Raw genomic sequence first — 20318 nt, forward strand, 5'->3', positions numbered from 1 at the left:
ACGGTGTAGGTACTGGTACCAATACCGTACCTATACCGAAACGTCGTACCCAAGTTCTATGGATAGTCAACTTCTTTATTGCAATGAGTGCGACGTTACGGTGTAGGTACAGGTACTAATACCGTACCTATACCGAAACGTCGTACCCATTGCAATAAAGAAGTTGACTATCCATACAACTTGGGTTTCCTTCCGCATCAACAATCTCCCTGGTAATCCCGCCGATGCAGAGATTGAAGCCTGTGTGCTTTTTCATCTAAGGCATGTCTCACTTACCACGTCATAGTAATTAAAAGAAATTTCCTATTTTGAGTATACACATATATTAAAAGGATAACTCATTATTTTCAAGAGCACACAATTGATACGTTCCCCTTAATTCAAAATGCCCCGTCCCTTTACGATGAATATGGACATCAACCAATCCAAATATATCCCGTCTTGTTTAAAAAACCATTAGGGCTCGCCTTGTAATTATACTTGAAAAGCCCTCCTTCATCTGTATCCAATTTGCAAGATCAAGTCAGTCTGCTTAGGGGTGGAAAAGATCACATTTGACGCATGTTGTGTTGAATTTGATTCTAAGTCTCAACCACGTGTCTACGTAAGTACAGAAATAAACACACTCGCGTGCGAAAAATACACATATCTTGTAGATGTTAATAGCCCTCGAGATGTGGTGTACCAATACAAGACGTGGGCGGGATTGTGGGAGGGACTCGCCGAACAGGTGTGACAGAGTTATCTACCTTGAACGATTCTGAACGTTACTGTATCAGCCTTACCGTTGTTGTATTGAGCACACAACCTCCTAGTTACAATAACACTATTACTATCAACATCAAACTTAGAATCTGTTATGAAAAATTAGCTGTTTCTTTCAATTTGTAAACGTCTTTAATATGTAGTAAATCAAATGCGTTCAAAATGTAATGAGTCAAAATCGACATTTCATTCAGGAAAACTACATTGATTTCATTACACGTTCTAATACTTTAAACAACTCCGTGGTGGGGTAGGTAGAGCGTCTGCCATGAGGACAGGAGGTCCATGGTTCGATCTCTAGCCGCAATGCTAAAGATAGTACGCGATGTTACACGGAATGGCTGTATGGTATTCGATATTTAAGGGCTACAACATGGACTGGTTGACTGTGAGGTGTCTAACTAGGTTATGCCTGTGGCCTACAATGTGAAATAGAACCAGTGCAAGCAGCCTCACAAACATGCATGTCTATACAAGTGTAATTATCTAGACAGCGACTCACTTCCCCTTTGACCGCCTCCGTGGTGTAGTGGTCAGAACGTCCGCCCGGAGTGCGGAAGGTCGCGGGTTCGATCCCCGACCGCGTCATACCAAAAGACGTTAAAATATGGTACTTGTTGGTTCCTGTCTGGCGCTCGGCATTAATGGGTACAACAAGGACTGGTCGGCTCGGAGTCAGTATAATGTGTCTGAGTGGGGTATTCATGCTTCACTGCAGCATGGTATCTCAGTGGGCTAGCACTATAAAACCAGCTTCAGTCTGGGCTAGTACAAGCAGCCGCACATACACATACACACGCATGCACGTCGTCATTTGAGCGAAATATTCTCAAGCACGACGTTAAACCCAATTTCACCACCACCACTTCCCCCTTTACACCATAGAGCAGTGAACGTAAACTGAATGAAGCACTCTACAAATACCCGGGTATCAGCTGCGTGTATTCTATTCTATAATTTACGATCATTAATACGAAGCTGAGGAAGTTCATTAGCTATGGCTGGGGTGGGTGATGATGATTTTTATGGAGAAGCATGTACAATGTGATTGACCCCCCTAACATCAATGACCCTCCCCTTTTCCCATATGTTTAAGCACTATTTGTTATGTACAATATTGCTAACCCCCAAGAGTATGTGTACATAATTGATGACCCCCCTACCTCCCCAGAACAAAATGAGTGACCCCCTTAAAATCATCATCACACCCCTAGCCATAAATTATGAACGGTCCCTTAAAAGTATACCTTGTGTCTTAAAGAGCGTATGTATAACCCTGTAATGCCCACGTCGATTTTATTACACGATACTGGCATTATGTAGAACAACAGGTTCGTGATGTATTATGTATAACTAGAATAATAACATCTGGCATTTGTCATCATTTGATACATCAGTCAAAACAAAAACGGGTTAATTGCTTGTTTTGTATACTGCGATGTGAGCCTGATTCTGTGGGATTGTATACTTCTGTATTACCCTTCGGGTGATTACCGCTCTCTGTCTGAAGTAGAGGCGTTAGATCATTGACAACATAGCGCCATCTTCCAAGTGATTTACACCGACGACTATTTGTGTTGCACCAGACGCACTCTTGCGAGATGGTGTATTGTGTAACTGCCTCCAACGCACGATTGTGAGATGTCAGCTACAAATCAATTGCAGTCAAATGGCAGAGGTAGCTATCGTAGGTGTATTGAGGTACTTATGTGAGATGGTAAGTGCGTTAAGTACGATCCAAAGACGTCACCTGTCACAGCGTAGCAATTATATGTTTGTATATCGTCTTTTTCGACGATGCTCATATTAATGGAATTGTGAAATTGGTTTATTACAATCTATTAAACAATAACTGTTCCGCGTCATGTAGGCTAACACTATCTCTGAATATATGATAATTGTGATAGAAACAAACATTTCCTTTCCAATTGAAAAGGAGTTCCCTTTGGGATGTGACATTCAGAACCTGAGGAAATCTAGACTTGCTTCATTTAGGGCTTCTGCATTGCAGGGAGGACTGGACTGAAGGGGAAATAATGTGGTTCAGGGACTGTGAGACAGACAACCTGAGGAAATCTAGACTTGCTTCATTTGGGGTTTCTGCATTGCAGGGAGGGCTAGACAGAGGGGGGAAATAATGTGGTTCAGGGACTGTGAGACAGACTACACGTCATGTTTCATCGGTTTGAGAGTATAATAAAACGTCTATAAACACGCGAAGGGTTAACCCTTTTCAGTCGTAACCCCACTTCTGTGGGATGCAATCATCCCTGTCAAATCAGACTTACGGAAACGCTTGAAACTTTTCAGACGTTTATAAACTTATCTTTTAGCTGAAGTATATGATAGGTAGAAGTATGTTCTAAGGGCGCTGATCAGCTAGTAAGTGGGGGCTTGGCGCTATAGAGATGAATTATTAGTTTGATACACATGTGTGCCAGATATTACCATATGTAACGCAGTGGAACTGTCATGAACGCATGTATATGTCCCAGATAATAGCGCACTTAACGCTGTGGAGCCGTCAGGAAAACGCCCAACTTGAACAAATGGAGCTAAGCTGCGTTCCAAAGAGTGACCTTAGAATCTTAGACCGAGGCGGTAGTGCCAATAGATAACTGTCGTGAAGGACATCTCGACGTAAGGGTGATACTGCCAGAATATTGCTGAAGTTCAAGTCCCAAAATGTTTGCCCAAACATGGCAATTGTGTTGCTTAATGTTTCAAAACAGTGCCTTTCTCTCCAATATGAAGCGATAACACTCGAATCAGTGTACATGTCTTCGTATGAGACTGATTCTGTGGCATGGTGGCGTACGCCTGTTTGGAGAGTGAAATGTGGCTGGTTCGATCCCACGGCAGCGTCATACCGAACGGAGGTAAACACAAATGGTACTCGTTGTTACCGTGCCTGGCATTTGGCATCAATGAGATAAAACAAGAATTACCTCCACTCTGAATGGCCTGTCCATGTTAAACTGCGGCATAGTCTCTGAATATATATATATATATATGATAGAAACAAATAATTCCTTTTGAAAAGGAGCCCCATTGAGACAGGAGATCCAGATTACAGAACCTGGGGAAATCTAGACTTGCTTCATTTGGAGCTTTAGCGTTGTAGTAAGGGCTGGACGGAAGGGAAATAGTGCTGTTCAGGGACTGTGAGATGGAGTATATCACAATAACCTAGCACGATAAAATCGGTATAAGACCTGACTAGTGCAAACAGCCACACACACATGCAACTCGTTATATAAGACTAATCGAGCGGCATTAACAACCATTTCATACCACGATTCGTATTTTGATTCTGTGAGAGTTAAACTATCCAACTGTTCCTCACAAACATTATTAAACACAGAATACCACAGTGACCTCTCGCACGTTAACCCAAAATCACTAACGTGCAGGTCACATGATCAAACGCACACATGCTATGTTCGGGGCACCTGAAATGTAAACACAAATGTATTATCTACCGTGTGTTTATTTTCTTAATAAAAATCCCAATCCTTCCTCGATTTCCTCGTGATATGTGTGTACATAATCTTTCGTCATGTTAACAGAGTGAAGTGTTTCTGAAGTGCCTTCTTCATTTGGATCAGATTTGGGCCAGGTTGCAGCTGAAAAATTAGTTTTTGCAGTGATAGTTTAGGAATTTTGTGAGTTTTTGTTGCCTCTTTATAATCAAGATATACAATATGATGGACGTCCATTACCAAAATAGCTGTTGGTATTTAGGATAGATGTGTTTTTCTGTAACTAGATATTATTATTTTGTTGACAAACGTTAAATCGGATTAGATAGTTTAGAGTAGAATGTATATTGACGTACAACGACGCTTGGTTACAGAAACACCACTCTTTTTGTCCCGACATGAGTTGGGTGATAAATTATTCTTGAAATTAATTTAAGCATCGCGATGAAAAAGCAGGCCACACGAAGGAAGATGTGTTTAGAAACGCAGGTTTCCAAGGTCATGAGAAATGTATTATCACAAACAACTGGTGTCAATGTACCGTATAGCACTGTAGTAAATTACTGAATGTGATTGACGTATCAGCATACTAAATAATTCTTGAACTATCACTTTAACTACATCAAATATGACTAATGTAGCAAATGTGGAATGGGGACGGTATCGGCCGAAACCGAGTGTTCGAGACACTCTTACATTCGGCTAATTAAGATGAAGTCGTACACTTTGAATATATATAGGCGTCTGTCTTTGTCACATTCTTGACAGGAGTGAATCTGGTTCTACGCCGCGTTTAGCAATCTTCTAGCAATCGGGGAACACCAGAAACGGGCTTCACACATTGTACCCATGTAGATATCGAACCTGCTTCTTCGGCGTGACGAGCGAACGTTTTGACCACTAGGCTACCCCACCACCCCTCGTCATTGACGACATCATGATGCAGTGTACAGACGTAAATACGTAGGAGTGAGTGAGTTTAGTTTTACGCCGCTTTTAGCAATATTCCAGCAATATTACGGCAGGGAACCCCAGAAATGGACTTCACACATTTGGTCCATGTTGGGAATCGAACCCGGGTCTACGGCATGACGAGTGAACGCCTTAACCACTAGACTACCCCACCGCCCAAATACGTTGGAGGTATAAAGGGAGTATACAGTGTCTGCAGAGATGAAGGCAGCGTGTACGGCAGTGTACCTCCTACACGTAATGGGGGAGGGTTTGGTGGTTAAGTACCACAAATGAGGACTCCAGGCTTCATGAACACAGTGCATGTACATTGCACATGAATGAATGATTCATGCTTTCGGCTGTTATGCAGCTCTTCCTTGTGAATGTTTGGAGTAAACAGGTGCAGAGGAAGTATATGTTACTGACATCGACTTTTGTTTACTCATCGCTATTATGTAGCTACGTTTCCTTGTAAATCTATATTTTGAGTACATGTTCAAATATTTGTTTCTCTACTTAACATATGGTTTTCCTATACGTTACTTTCACAACATTGCCTTCAGCATTGGGGTGTTATGTAAAAGGGTTTTGATTATTTTTAACCAAGAGATAGAACCTTACTCACTCATTCTCTCCCCATTCTTATTGAAGAGCCCAACCCCTGTGTAATTTGATCCTAAATCGAGCGCACACACATTTTTGACATATGGCCGCCTGTTGTTTTGTGTTTAACTCCAATACAAAACCTGAGAGTCTTCGATAACACAAGAAAGAGAGGAGTAAGCATCACGACTGTTCATCAGTATGACTTCGGGAGGGCTTTCTTGCCAAAATGCGGCGTTTAACGGCCGTGCATCTGTGGATGAAAGGAAGTGCCTCACACTGGAGGCGGGCATCCCGCTACTTATAGCAGATCGCGTAGCTGGATCGTGCATGTATGTTGTGATGGGATGAGGAAATACCAAGGCTGAAGCATGTTGCGCCATGGTGCATACCTGCCAACTCTCACGCATTTGGCTTGAGACTCACGCATTTGGCTAGAGACTCACGCTTGTATTGCTCGTGTCACGCTCTCACGACAAAACAGATCAATCTCACACCAAACTGGGTTTATGTAAAAAATAAAATAGAATTCCGTTATTAATCACACAAATAGGTCTGAATACATCGTTTTCAGTGACTTTTCTGAGAAGGGAATTTGTGATTATGAGTCGGCTTTAGGGGGGCTTCGGGATCCGGTTGGAACCCCGACATCTCAAGCTTTTGTTCTCTCTTGGGACTGGAGACCCGTGAAGGTCCGGGTTAGAATTGATCTTCAGTAACCCAAGCTTGTCGTACGAGGCGACTAACGAGATCGGGTTGTCAGGCTGGCTGACTTGGTTGACACATGTCATCGTATCCCAACTGCGTAGATCGATGCTCATGCTGTTGATTACTTGATTGTCTGGTCCAGACTCGATTATTTCCAGACCGCCGCCATATGGCTGGAATATGGCTGAGTATAGCTAAACTCAATCAAAAACAATCCTGGGGCTGGGAGCTTTGCATGAGGATTTGTATGACACTTCAAATATGGACACCGTCTAAGATGTAAATAAAGTCCCCTTCAGTGTGGGTGTTGTTTTCGGGGATGGGGATGGGGGTGGGGGAGTGGTGTTTATCCGCACCCACCCTTTCTCATAACCGTAAGAACCCGAGAACCAAAGATACCTTCATGCCTCCATACTCACGTAAACAAGTGACGGGCATACACGCACTTGCTATCGAGTTATCTCGAAGTCTGTATTCTTTGTCTTTAATTAACAGGAGTTCATCTTGTATATGCAGCATTGTCAAATTACGAATACCGATGACATTCAATGAATTTGTATACCTGTAGTTTCCATGCAACTTCCAGTCAGTTTGGGCGGTTTCCCTAGTCTCGCTAAATGCTCCCAACAGAGTTGTAAACAGAAAACAAGACCATAAATCTATCAACGTAACATAAAAGACATATAAAACAACGTTTCCTACAACAGTAACGTCAATAGATTACAGCAATGTACATATCGGATTGGTTGTTTATTCCCCACATAGACAGGCACAGCGGTCAGAAGGTACCGAACGACCTGTTTTCACGCCTGGGAGCTGACATGTGTGACCCATGTATCACGCCGATGGCTTTACTTATACACCGTGTGGAGGCTGATCTCAGCATCTGTTTCGTAACTGGATCGTTTCTGAACGATCATTCTGAGAACACTGTTGCTCAGGGGAAGCATTTCTTACACTTTCAAGACAACACGTTAAAGGGTGCTAAATGCAAGTGGCAATGTGTTTTACTTGGTACGGTTGATGAATGGAATGCACATGTAATTAACCTGCATCATTTAGATGTGAGTCTTTCTCATCGTATTTATGTTTAGATGATGTGGAAGGGCAGTGAGCATTATGGTAGTTAAGGCGGTCGGAGATGGCCCGTATTCTATTCCCATTGTGGGTACAATATGTGATGCTCTATTCTGGTGTCCCTCGCCGCGTTATTGCTGGAATATTGTAATAGCGGTGTAAAACCTCATTCTCCATTTCACCATATAATACGAATTTATGTACGATTTTGAATATACAGATATGACTTGCGAACCTTTTTAATACAACTGTTATTACTCCGGAGTCAATAATGTTCCAAGACGTCCGGATCCCAACAGTGTTGTAAAGACGTCCAAGGTCCAATGCATAGCCTTGCGATTTAACCGCCCGCTGGCCACGTCGAAGGTAACGTTCAATACGCTTGCATTCTGTCACCAGGTTTAAATGCGAATGACGTTGAAGTGCATTTTACGCCGCCGAGAGATTGTATTAGGCTGTCACATCGGGTTTAAATGCTTGAGCTATTCGAGGTTCGACACAACCACAAAATAATGACTAAATAAAGAATACGCAGGGAGTTTTTACTTCGAGACAACTGCATGTTCGACACAACGGTGTTTGACTATACTTTGTTAAAACAGTTAGTCACTGGCATGGTGTCGACAAACCAAAGGTTTTACTTTCTGTTGAATCGTGGATTCGATCCCCGTTCGACCTCTGCATTGTACCATCGACCTCTGTACTGTACTATCGACCTCTGCACTGTACATATTTACACGGTGTCATCCCGACATAGGAAGGAAAGGAAATTGCAAGTCAGTGACATGAGTCAGCCACAGTGATTCCGTAGTGCGCAGGTCACGGTGACACAGTGTTACTCAGTAGTGATAACACGACTGTGTCCTAAACCTACTGCTTACTCACCGACATGGCATGTATTGTTTTCTGGGGTTTGATTAATGTAAACATGCTTGACGCAGCGCGGAGGGAAAAGAAAACAGCGTAGCCCTCATGGTTTCAATCAATATCACAAATACACTTTCCATTGTCTTCATGACACTGATTTCCCCACTGATTTCTATTAATTTGACGGAAAACAGTTAAAGTGTTTTCTGGTAGGTTTGTGTTGTTTCAGCGCTTTCCATTCAGAGTAGGCGTACTGTTCTGAACATGATTTCAGACACTATTTTTCTAAGCATCATGTCAACACGCCATGCATATTGTTATTAGAATCAAATTCTAAGCGGTGATAAGCGTCACAGAATAGGGTCTTCACGAAACTAACGAGTTGATGGAGGACCTGATGGCTTTGATAACTAAAATACGCCACAAGACAGTTTTCATATTCGTACGATATCTTCGCTAAATGCTGTCAATTGGACGATGAGAATGTGTAACATTATGAATGTGTTACTGGTAACAACGTCTTGAAGCGTGTCAACATGACCTGTATAGGATTGCTACGTGCATTGATCGTTGTAGGATCACCGATATGTAACGTCGGAAACATGTTTGAAGGAAGTAAATATGACATAAATGTAAAGGTAGATGACTGAGATGAGAGGCTTTACGCCTTAAGCAATATTCCTGATTTCTCCTCAACACTTCACTCAAAATGTGGGGATTCTGGGTCTTCGGCGTGACGAGTCAACGCTTTAACCACTAGACTACCCCACCGCCCAAAAAGATGAGGCTATTTTAAGAAATTGATTTCTCCTCTTGAAAAGATAGTCGCGGCTTGATGCTATTTTCAAATTATCCCTTAGTGGTTAAAAGCATTCGCTCGTCACGCTAAAGAATGAGGTTCGATTCCCCACACGAGTACAAAAAGTGAAACCCATTTCTGGTGTCCCCCGCCGTGATATTGCTGGAATATTGCTAAAAGCTGCGTAAAACTAAAAGGCACTCTCTCGCCCTCATTGCTTCTTGTAACGGCACCTTTTATAATAGTATATTGTAGAACGAACGGTAAACATTGTGCTACAGATTTTAATGTCCAAATGTTCCTTTCATAGCTGGTGACATTGGGTACATAAACGCTGTAGCAGCACATTCGTAGAGCTAAGTGTACCTGATGGCGTCCACACCAGTGTGTTGTGTTGTGATGGGTGCAAGCCTTAATCGATGAAAAGATGGCACGACAGACGAATTCAGCCTGGTTCCCTGGGTCTGTTGCGTCTGCACTAACGCTCCGGAGCGTTAGCGCAGGCGCAACAGACTCAGGGAACCAGGCTGCAGACGAATTGTGATGCCTTCAAGAAAACCTGTCATAGATCGTTTCCTTCATAGCGCAAACCTTTATTGGACGATGACGTAACGTGTCTCTTCGAAGACTGTAAAACAGGACTGCCATAAAATATATGAGAAGTTGAAAAGGCTTGTCAATACATTGTGTGTCGGCAAAAATGGTGTCATTGTCAAATTAAATCACGTGTATCGGCTACACATTATTTCAAATAATTCCGAATGCTTATTATCTACCTTAAATCTCTCAGTAATACACCAGGTTGCTTGCTATAATGTGATGGCGTTTGTCGCGACCGTAATCTTGGTTGGAGCCTGTCCACTCACCGAAAGTACGATCGATTTGTTCCGAGGTTGTGTTAACACTACATCCATATCAAACATATTCAATACGATATCTCGTGAGCCATTGTATAACAGATTTTAACTGGTTGTCATGTTTTGAAGCAATTCAGATTTTACAAGCACAGGGGTACAAGTAAATGTTTAGAGAAAACGTGCCAAATCAAAGCGGTCAGTCACTCATATCTTCCCATCTTTTATTGATTGGTCGAGTTGGGAATGTAATTATCCGTTCATCAGACATGACTACTTTACGACACTTTGATTGCAGGCAGTCTGATTAGGAATTAATTCAAACATAAATATTTCGACATTCTAGCGGGACTCCATTTATCACAGTGGTTTTACTGTAGGACTGCCTGTTGACGTTGACACTCAACCAAACAATAGATATGGAGCCTTCGATACAGTTAATCACACATGGTAAGGTGACGATTTCTGGAGACCAATATTTTTTCTACATATTTTACGAGTGCTTCAATTTCGAAGAGGGATCAAGAAGCCCTGGTTTTGAGAGCTGCATGCAACGCCATTAGATATTTTAACTTGTATTTATTTATTTATCAAAGAGCTTTCGACCTGTTATTACATCAACAAAATAGAATTTGATAATAACAATGTTTACATATTGTTACTTCGCGGTATACAACGTTTAACTGGTCTGGTAATTAGATATTTTATATCTACACGCACATTGAGGGAGAGTGGTTGACACAGGTCCTCGCAGCCCACTTGTGTAGATCGATGCTCATGATGTTGATCACTGGCCAGGATTGTCTGGTCCAACTTGATTATTTACAGACCGCCGCCATATAGCTGAGTGAGACGTTAAACAACAACTCGACCAACCAACGACTAAATAACAGCGGCACATATTGATCAGTATTCTGTGTTTATGTTCGGGATATCTCAAAGCCCCATTATCAAAAATTCTAATCGACTATTTAGTACACTAGCAAACTTGCCTCTTCCCGGAGTGGACTAATTGTTAATGTTAAGCGCTCGAACGCCAGCTCCGTCTGTTGTATGGAGCTTAGAGTAATGGCCCTACCTGGCTAGACTTACACCAATCACCACCCAGACGACGGTAAGCTCTACGAGCAACACCCAATAACACCCAGCAGCCAGTTACAGAATCAATTAAAGCTTTCAATGGAACTCTAACATTTCCTCCTTGGTAGGTTATTTCAATCAAGGCACGTCTTTGTTGTCAGAAGTGAGCACAGTTGGTTTAACAGTCAAAACAATTGCAGCAGATGGCTTGTTGATAGTCAGGATCGAATCTCGCTCGGGCTTGTGGAAATGAAGGATAGTCTGATATTGATAGCTTTGATTTGTAATTGATGTTGCCTGAGGAGTGTGCTGGTTATTACATTAGTTCCAGGCGAAGAATGTTACGTAAGCGTTTATACAGCCCAGGTGTAGGTCATTGTGAAAAGTGTGTGTCAACACACGTATAACATATGACTAGGACACGTGGTTTCATCTAGCATTAGCTTTTGATAGTAAAGACCGATGTTCATGTTAGTTGTCATACTTTAAGGTAATTCAGCGTGAAACAGCTTCTTCGCAAACAAATCACGCATGTTAGAACATAGTCACTGTGTTAACCTTCGATCGTGTAGCAACATGTTCATTCTCGATTAGAAGATCCACGCTGAAGGATGAGCCCGCTACACGTGGTCGAGTATTTCCTGAAAGTAAACATATAAACACCAACTTCAGTACAACAAATCTTCTTTGAAAATAACATGTTATACTCGTAGCATTGCGTAACTTCAAATCACTTTCTTCAAATCCAAGAACTGTAGAAATAGGGAGAACAGGCGGTGCACGAATAAGGTGTTCCCCAGTGAAGGTGTATTCATTTGTTACGATAAACTGAGTCCAGCAACCAACTCCAACAACCTACTCCAACAACCCTAGAAGTGATCGTTGAGAAACCATACGATCAGTCATGCTTTATGCTACAGTATATTATAAGTTCAGCATGCGTGTTTGGTCGAGGAATGTGTATAGCGCACCCTACCAGCCTAAACTGTCACTAACTGATTAACTAAATGTTTTCGAGATGCCGGAATTCTAATGTCAAGACCTGATTAACTAAATGTTTTCGAGATGCCGGAATTCTAATGTCACTTCGGAGAAGAATGATCTTCAGGAAACGATCGAAAGTAGATTGGCATCGTCAGTGGAGTCTAAAAGAAACCTTTTCTCCGTAATGGATACAGGGTGATTTATATATATATATATACAGTAATACTTGGTCTAAAACATCATCCTTGGTATAAAGGACAGTACATGAAATGAACTATATCAAAGATAGGCAATGGTTTGTTTAAAACGTAACCTCCGTAATGTGGAACCCGAACATGTTTAATCATACCTGAAATAGAGTTTGATATAGAGAGGTTCAAATGTATGTAGAAAGAACACACCTGTCGGGTACAGAACACTGTTTATTCCGGTGTCTTCCGGTATCGAAGATAGGCAATGGTTTGTCTAAAATGTAACCTGTGTAATGAAACCGAGCAAGTTAGTTCACACCTGAAAAAGAGTTTGATATATAGAGGTTCAAATGTATGTAGAAAGAACACACCTGTCGGGTACAGAACACTGTTTATTCCGGTGTCTAAACAACGGATTCAGGAGTGGCGCGTTAACGTGACTAGGTAAAGGTGTGTTGGCATAAGCTCATCATCTCAGAAACATATGGTTTACACTCAATTAAAATTGTTTTACCTGATTATGAAAAGGCTGCTCCTGCCTCGTTTCACCCACGGAGCTAATACATTTCCGTGGCCTATACATTCCAGCAATACCCTAAAGCTATTCCTAGTAATAACCATATTACATGCTCCAATATCAAAGTCGGTTAAAATGTCTACATAAATAAAATGCAAATTATATTTATAGATACTCTATAGGCTGCCATATGGTACTAAACTGAAAATTAGAATCGATTCTGTTTTCTGTTTTCACTGTATAACTAACTGTACACGACTAGACTAGCGCTTAGTCTCTGAATATATATAATTTTGATAGTCACAAACAAACCCATTTAAATTGAAAAGGAGCCCCTGCGAGACCTAGGCTTGCTTCATTCAGGGCTTTAGTATTGCAGAGAGGGCTTGGCAGTAGGGAAAATAATGTGGTTCAGGGACTGTGAGACACGACTAGTACACGACGTGTAGGTGCAGTTTATAACAATAAGATTTCATTGCTTCTTCTGAAGAGGAAGCTCTGGTCACGATCATTCTTGTTGAATCTTCGAATTAACATAATAGTTGTATTTCAAATACACAAACGTGTTATGTGCAAATGCGAAGACGATGCATTGGCATCCTGTAATTCTGTATCTTTCAACGAGTACATATCTGATGTCATCATCAACAATATACATCAGATGTACTGAAGATATCTCTACGGTGTCTGACAGTCTAATTCACAAATATTTCATTGCGGATAGCCCCGATAGTCCGTGGTTAGATAAATAAGCAATTCCATTTCAACACCTTCTGTAAAAAGTACCTTGCTCGTATACTCGAGGAGAGCAAGTCACTCGCAGTTATCAATGTGCCCGCCTAGCCTGTAACTTACCCTCCGCTTCGTGCATTCAGCGGCCAGTGCCTGAAGTGTAAACCGATACCGGTTGAGATATCAAGCGATTTTATTTTCTGCAAGGGTTGAAGGGGAACGCACGCATGTTTCTTCGCTCTTCTCGTCCTTGATGTGAAAGCACCCAGTCGCCATTGACACAGGACATGCGCTGTCACAGAATGTTGGTCAAATGGCTGCGCAGGTCGGAGGTCACGGGACAGTGTCAAAGGTCGTGAAGCGGGATGCAGTGAAGTTTAGACTCTGTTTTCTACTAGGAGTGGCCACAGGTATTCCACAGGAGGAAGCGGATGAACATAAGCATCACCCACACCGACCCGGCCTCGCGTTTGATTGATGCGATGCAACTATAGGCGAGATTGTATCGCGGAGGAGGAAGACACAATGTTTTGCTGTCAGCTTGGCCATGGAATCCTTGAGCTCAAATACTTTTCATTGAGAAGATTAGTGTCTTGTTCAACGAGTCGCTGTTTAATCACCGTAGGCTGTGGGAATACTGTCTGTCGGCTTCGCAGTTAAAACTTCTGTTGCGAAAGATAAGGATTCACCAACGAAGTCTGTTCTGTCGGAGTCAGTGTTTGTTTGACCGCCAAATTGGATATATGTGTTTATAAAAAAGTGATGGATAAACAAGGTAGGTTTGAATTTCGGCGTGGCATGACTTATTTTTTTATGCAGAATGGTACACTGAAGGTGATACTTCTTTTATGTCACTGGTAACTTGCTTCACGAGACATGTCGCAATCTGTTGAGATTTTTAATTCCTGTATATCAAAAAGGCGGGTGTCGCATTTCGCTCAACTAAGACGTTCTTACATGTCTGTGAAATTAAAAGCCCACGCTATTTCTGACATATAACCTGTCATAGAATAGACACGTATATCTAACTCCCTGAAAGCATATACTTGGAGTGTAATTATGTGGTGGCTGTAGTAGTCTCCGGCTCAGTAAATCAGCAATCATGACGAGCCAGAGAGATGCTAACCACATGTTGAAACTAAGGTTTCATCACTGCTCATTGTGTTACCTGTTAGACAATGAAACACCTTAGGTTTTCTCAACAGGTCATAGGTGTGGTGTTTTCTGAACAAATTCAGGGCCTGTCCATATCCAAGCCGCTGTTTGAAACATCCTAGAAGAATTTGTCTACGTGCATTCTTGAGTTGAAGCACCTCGTAAGGTGGAGGCTGGATCGAGATTCCTGGAGGTTTTATCAGATTATCCTGTGGTTTTAACTAGGGCAGGTGAATGCCGAAGCCGTGCCCCGCGACCGAGCGAGGTTCGGGGATCATGGGGACTCTTAGGGATCTTCAACTGGCCTTGCAGGAGAAGATCGAGGAGCTGAGGCAGAGGGATGACCTCATTGATGAGCTCGAGGGGGAGCTGGACGAAAAGGATGCTCTCATACAGAGACTTTATCAAGAACTTGACAAATACAGATCCATCCTCAAACCAGTCACCGACAGGTCCAGCTCCAGGGTCACCACCAACCATGGACCCGTGCGTGAGAGGAGCAAGAGAACTGCTATCTCAGCTGAGCCTGCGTCTGTTCGGTTTCTACAAGCGGCGTCATTCAAAAGTAAAAGAATAGCAAAGTCACAAACGTAAGTTTTTGTGAGGTTGTGTGTTTGTAGAGTTCTGTGTGTGAGTGATAGTACCGTGTTTATAGCATTTACCGTTGTGATTCTGAGTAAATGGTTTATGGCCGATGTCGACTTGTTAACGTGACAGCTTGGCTCTAATAATAGTGGTATGTCGTATTTTAGGTCCGTGCAGCACTGTTATATAGTAGATATGTCTGTCCGAGATGACAATACGTGTTACAGTGTAAACTATTGAGATCGATATCCAGGCCACATTTTATCACTGTATAGAGTCGTCGTCCTTGGTCGTTAACCGGTCATTATAGACTCAATGAGCAACATTAACTTGGACTAAATACTGAATTATTATACTGGTTTCACTCTTTGAAAATATATGGTAGGCTACTTGTTGAGAGTGAATTCTCTATGAGTGAGTGAGTTGAGTTTACACCCACAGTAGCCTGTGAGCATCAGGGTGTGTGTGTGTGTGGGGGCGTTGCAGGTCGCAGACATTTATCGCCTTGGTGAAACCCACGAGTACTGTGCTGGAAAACTCAAAAATATAATTAGAACGAAGTGAGATTCGAACCCACAGTGATAGGTTGCAGCTGACCAAGGGGACGCGACTCTACACAGCTGATTGCGGTGCCTTGGACGCCTCGACCATCAGTGCCATCACAACTAGGACAAACATTTTAACTTCTCATACTGGATTGAGTGATATGTTTGTTACTTTGTATCTCGTTAAATTCTCAACAAGAACCCTCAGGTCAACTACGCCCTCCTATTACCCACACAATCCAATTACCCCATTGTTAATGTAACTAATTTAACCACAGCGATCGATAGGATAGGGGATGATGGTATTACTGGCTAAATGAACAGGATTTTCACATTTGAAATCGATGATGATTACCTATCTTATCAGTTATCACAGATAAGATTATGTTCAATACTGATGATCAAACGAAGCCAGAGTACAAATGTGGTGTTCATTTACAGCTATGTTATAGCTATTGATGCCCACGTCCCCGCTCGTTTAACGTCATGTGTTTTACTTCGTATAAACTGACGTGATAGGTCATTTGGGACGTTAAACCTTACGTATGTCCTTTATACTGTGTGGCAAACTTTGACTTTTAGACGTATTGCTTCGATATAGAGGTTTATGGGAGGGTATCAACATTTTTAATAAGAAAATGCTATTAACGTTCATGTGTTCACCATAAAGTAACAGCAGAATTTCACACAATTCAATCTGGTACCCACGTTGGTTATGTTACTTATCACTACGTTGATTAAAACAACTATTTTAGCTACAAACCAAATTTCACCTCACGTTAAAACTTCCAAATGATGGAAAAGCCAATCGGAGGACGCGGAAAAAGATACATAAGAGAGAAACCTATCAAAGTCATCTGTGGCAACAAAGCTTCCATTCCTCGGTTTTGTCAAAGCGTACATGAAACAGGTTCTATTTTACGAATATGAATGTAACGCCGTCGATTCGTTTCGTAGAAATGCAGACGTTCACCAACGGTATACATAACACCAGAGACCATATACCGGTCTCTGATAACACACATATATATCTGTATCTGCATATACACGTAGCCTTGTTACAAGGCTGTACTGAATGCTAAGCCCATGGATGTATTATTATTAGTAATTCATCATCATCATCATGAAAACATTTATATAACGCCAATTCCAGTCCAAAAGTACTGCTTAGTGGCGCATATTAATAGTAATTGAATCCTTTAAAGATACAAGTCTAGATATGCGGGTAGTAATGACACCAGTCAGTAAGGAGGGCAATGTGTTGATTTATTTTAAAATTTAGAAATTATTTAAACTATTAATCAAGTCTAATATACACGTTGCTTCAATTACTATCACTCAGTGCGCCAGTCATCGCGATCTCTCTCTGACCAAAGGCCAGCTTCGTGCCATCACTCTGCACGTACTAGCCATCGTTATGCCCACTGATGAGCTGTACTGGTCAGCGTCTGGTCATTCCAGTCTGAGTTACCCGAGATAACGGAAACAGATGTTCGTGGTTACTGAAGCATCTCACTGAATGCATTGCAACAGATAACAGCGCAATACATGAGTGCGTGTATGTTTCATGTCCAAACAATATGTGTCGTTGGTGTTACTTAGAACATAGGGCAACTTGCATAAATTAGGGTACTGGGCCCCGTTCCTCAAAGCGATCGTAGCGCTACGACAGTCGTAAGTCTATGTTAAAGTATGGGAGTTACGATCACCTTAGAGCTACGATCGCTTTGAGGAACGGGGCCCAGGGACCCGATCCACAAAGCGTTCGTAACTTTACGACCTGTCGTAACTCTATAGTTTACCATAGACTTACGAATGTCGTAGCGCTACGAATGCTGTGTGGATCGGGACCGTGATTATGCAGGTATATTTCATCAGAAACTGGAGTACGCTTTACAAAGTGCCATTCAGAAAGGGTCAAATGTAGCATATATTTGTTATTACACTTTCACAGGGATTCTAACCAACACCTAATGTGTTAGCACATGAAATGGTTGTACTGCCATGCCCATGAATTCATTTGGATAATTGCACATTTTGCAATGACTTTCCGAGTGTAAAAGTAATAAGACACTGATCCTTTACCATTCATGTATGGTATATACACAACAAGTAATACATGGACGTAAAAACTGTTTGATTCCAACATCTGTGAATGTGTTATGGCTGCATACATGTACACCTGGGTTTTATGGTAATTCCAACTGAGTTCCCTGGCACTGAACCGCGGATGCTTGCCTGACCCTTTCTGTAATATGACTACAGATTGAGGACAGATAAACCGATCATGTCCATGGGATTTTAAGACAGTATGTGTCGCTGTCTTTAATTCAATTAATGTCAGTCGAGAAGGCAAAATAGCAAGCATGCGTGGCCATTAGTTGCCAATCCCAGCCTGATCTTCTTATGTAAGGGGATAGTTCCGACACGGAGGGATCGGCGGTGCTGTAATTGCCGGTGGAGGAGCTGCAGTGACTGATGACCCCGTCTCAGACATCTTCAACGATTCTGGTTGTGTCTTCGTATCTGTTGTTTAAATGGACAATTTATTAATTAGGTATATACGTATCTGTGTCTCTTCAGGTGGGTACGAGTAATATTTACAATCGTACACTCTGAAAACACTGACGGGCCTGGAGGATTACGAAATGTGCCCAACAATGTCTATGCACACTTACTATTAATGTTAGATCCGATTCTGTCACAGTACCACAGTAAATCTGTTGTGCCAGATTATAGCAACATGAAAACTGGAGTTCTTTAACTTTATTTTATTTTAATAATTCTGTACAAATCAACACCTGCACAAGGAGGCAATTAGCCTGGAGTTAGAGAATGAAAGTGAATATCGTTCATATGTGAAACCTGTAGCTATACATCTCATCTATCTTGTCTTGTCTACACACACCTGTGCCACCTATTCCAAGGTATGACAGCACACAGTAACCCAACGTATCGTAGTCATCAGTCCGTTTGGTTCTTACGACAACCATGGGAATAACAGGATCCCCTAAACGCCCAAAGGAACCGTAAATACATAAATGTGATTGAAACAAGCAGCTACATCTAAGTTGAAAGTTAGATCCAGTCAAATAGAAAATTCAGAACTTGAAACTGTGTAAAATCTAAGCTTGCTGCATTTTGAGATTTAGCATCACAGTAACGACTCCGCGGAAGGGAAACAATATGTTCTGCGGGGCAGACTAGCTCATAGGATGTATGTCGTTATAGAGACATTCAATTATATATGTAAAACATTGACTCTGGGCACAGCGTTGGTATTCAGGATTGGCAAAGATATTCAAATACGTCTTGCATCCCACACAATGCGGACATTACTACACGATATTCAAGGTTCATCAACAATATGTTCTTAGTTAAACGGAATAATCTTCCAGCTCTAATACGTTCACCTTGCACCTACTTTGAATGCTAAGTACGCCATGATGAGATTTAATCGACGTGCTTTCAAGTATGGAACTTACTTATTAATCTCCAAAGGAGTGTTTGGTTGTTTAAGGGTACATTGCCTGAACAGTAATTGTGTTTTACCGTTAAGATATTTCCAGTGTTGTACGGCAAAGGTCAAAATGGATTTGTTAAGATAATTATGGAAATGGTTTTGCCACTTTTATTTCACTGAATTTCACTAACCGCTTTGGGTCATATGAAGACACGATTTCGTGATAAGCATTGTGGGTTGATGTGAATATATTACACAAAACATGTTCAGGAATACCACCAATGTTTAAGGCTGTGTTTTGGGATACTACCGTGAAATATTAACGTTTGTCATATGAAATCGTGTTTTCCGGAAGACCTTCACAGTAACAGACCTAAAGTTTGATTTGCTGACGATAGTTAGGGATACTCCAAAATCCTTATGCTTATTCAGAACTAACATTGATTTGTGAATGAGTTAAACCCTGCTATATTGCCTTGTTTCAAAGTGCTTTGTATGCATCTCTTCTGGACAAGACGCTGAGGTTATACGAAATTGACGTTGACAATGACGACATCCCCTGCATTAGCGGGTTGTATCTTTTCTTTTCTTTTCTCTCCCCCTCCCCTCCCAAATAAAACAATTGAGTAGCCCGAAGTCCAAAGATCACTCTTATTCAGTATGCGGTCGTTTTCTGTGTAATTATTCCAAGTTTGTATAGAGCAAGATTTTAGTCTGCCGCGAAATATGATTCTCCGGTGTCTGTTATAAAACTCCCTGGCCTACAGAGCAGGGGGTTCTAGAAAAATTATAAGTTTCCTTAAGTAGGATTAAGCAACTACCAAACAATAACAGTGTTCAGCTATGTTTTGCCATTAATATGAGAAGCACGCCTAAGACATTGACCTTAATGTATCACCTAACAAGCACTAATAGCGGCCACTCAACTTAACCAGTTAAACTTGTGTATTTAAGGTG

General features: G+C 41.6%; 1 protein-coding gene and 1 long non-coding RNA gene across 3 annotated transcripts in view; one reads left to right on the top strand and one right to left on the bottom strand.

Annotated features, from left to right (window-relative positions):
- LOC124285481 (cGMP-dependent protein kinase 1-like) overlaps positions 1-20318 on the top strand; it is a 128145-nt gene that overhangs the window by 45057 nt on the left and 62770 nt on the right. The window contains exons 1-2 of one of the 2 annotated variants that reach the window (XM_046721725.1): positions 14005-14388; positions 14819-15358. The exons of the other annotated variant lie outside the window; for it this stretch is intronic. Of the exons in view, the coding sequence (XP_046577681.1) occupies positions 15003-15358 (356 nt within the window). The 5' untranslated portion in view covers positions 14005-14388; positions 14819-15002. Of the gene's footprint in view, positions 1-14004; positions 14389-14818; positions 15359-20318 lie in introns of those variants that run through there. 2 annotated transcript variants of the gene reach the window in all.
- LOC124285484 lies at positions 11617-13929 on the bottom strand. Its single transcript, XR_006900828.1, has 3 exons — positions 13737-13929; positions 12575-12650; positions 11617-11830 (listed from the first exon to the last, which is right to left on the bottom strand). It is a non-coding gene; the product is annotated as an uncharacterized LOC124285484 (long non-coding RNA).

Source organism: Haliotis rubra, unplaced genomic scaffold, assembly GCF_003918875.1.
Source record: "Haliotis rubra isolate DU_JTF1 unplaced genomic scaffold, ASM391887v1 Scf360, whole genome shotgun sequence".
NCBI classification, from domain to species: domain Eukaryota; kingdom Metazoa; phylum Mollusca; class Gastropoda; order Lepetellida; family Haliotidae; genus Haliotis; species Haliotis rubra.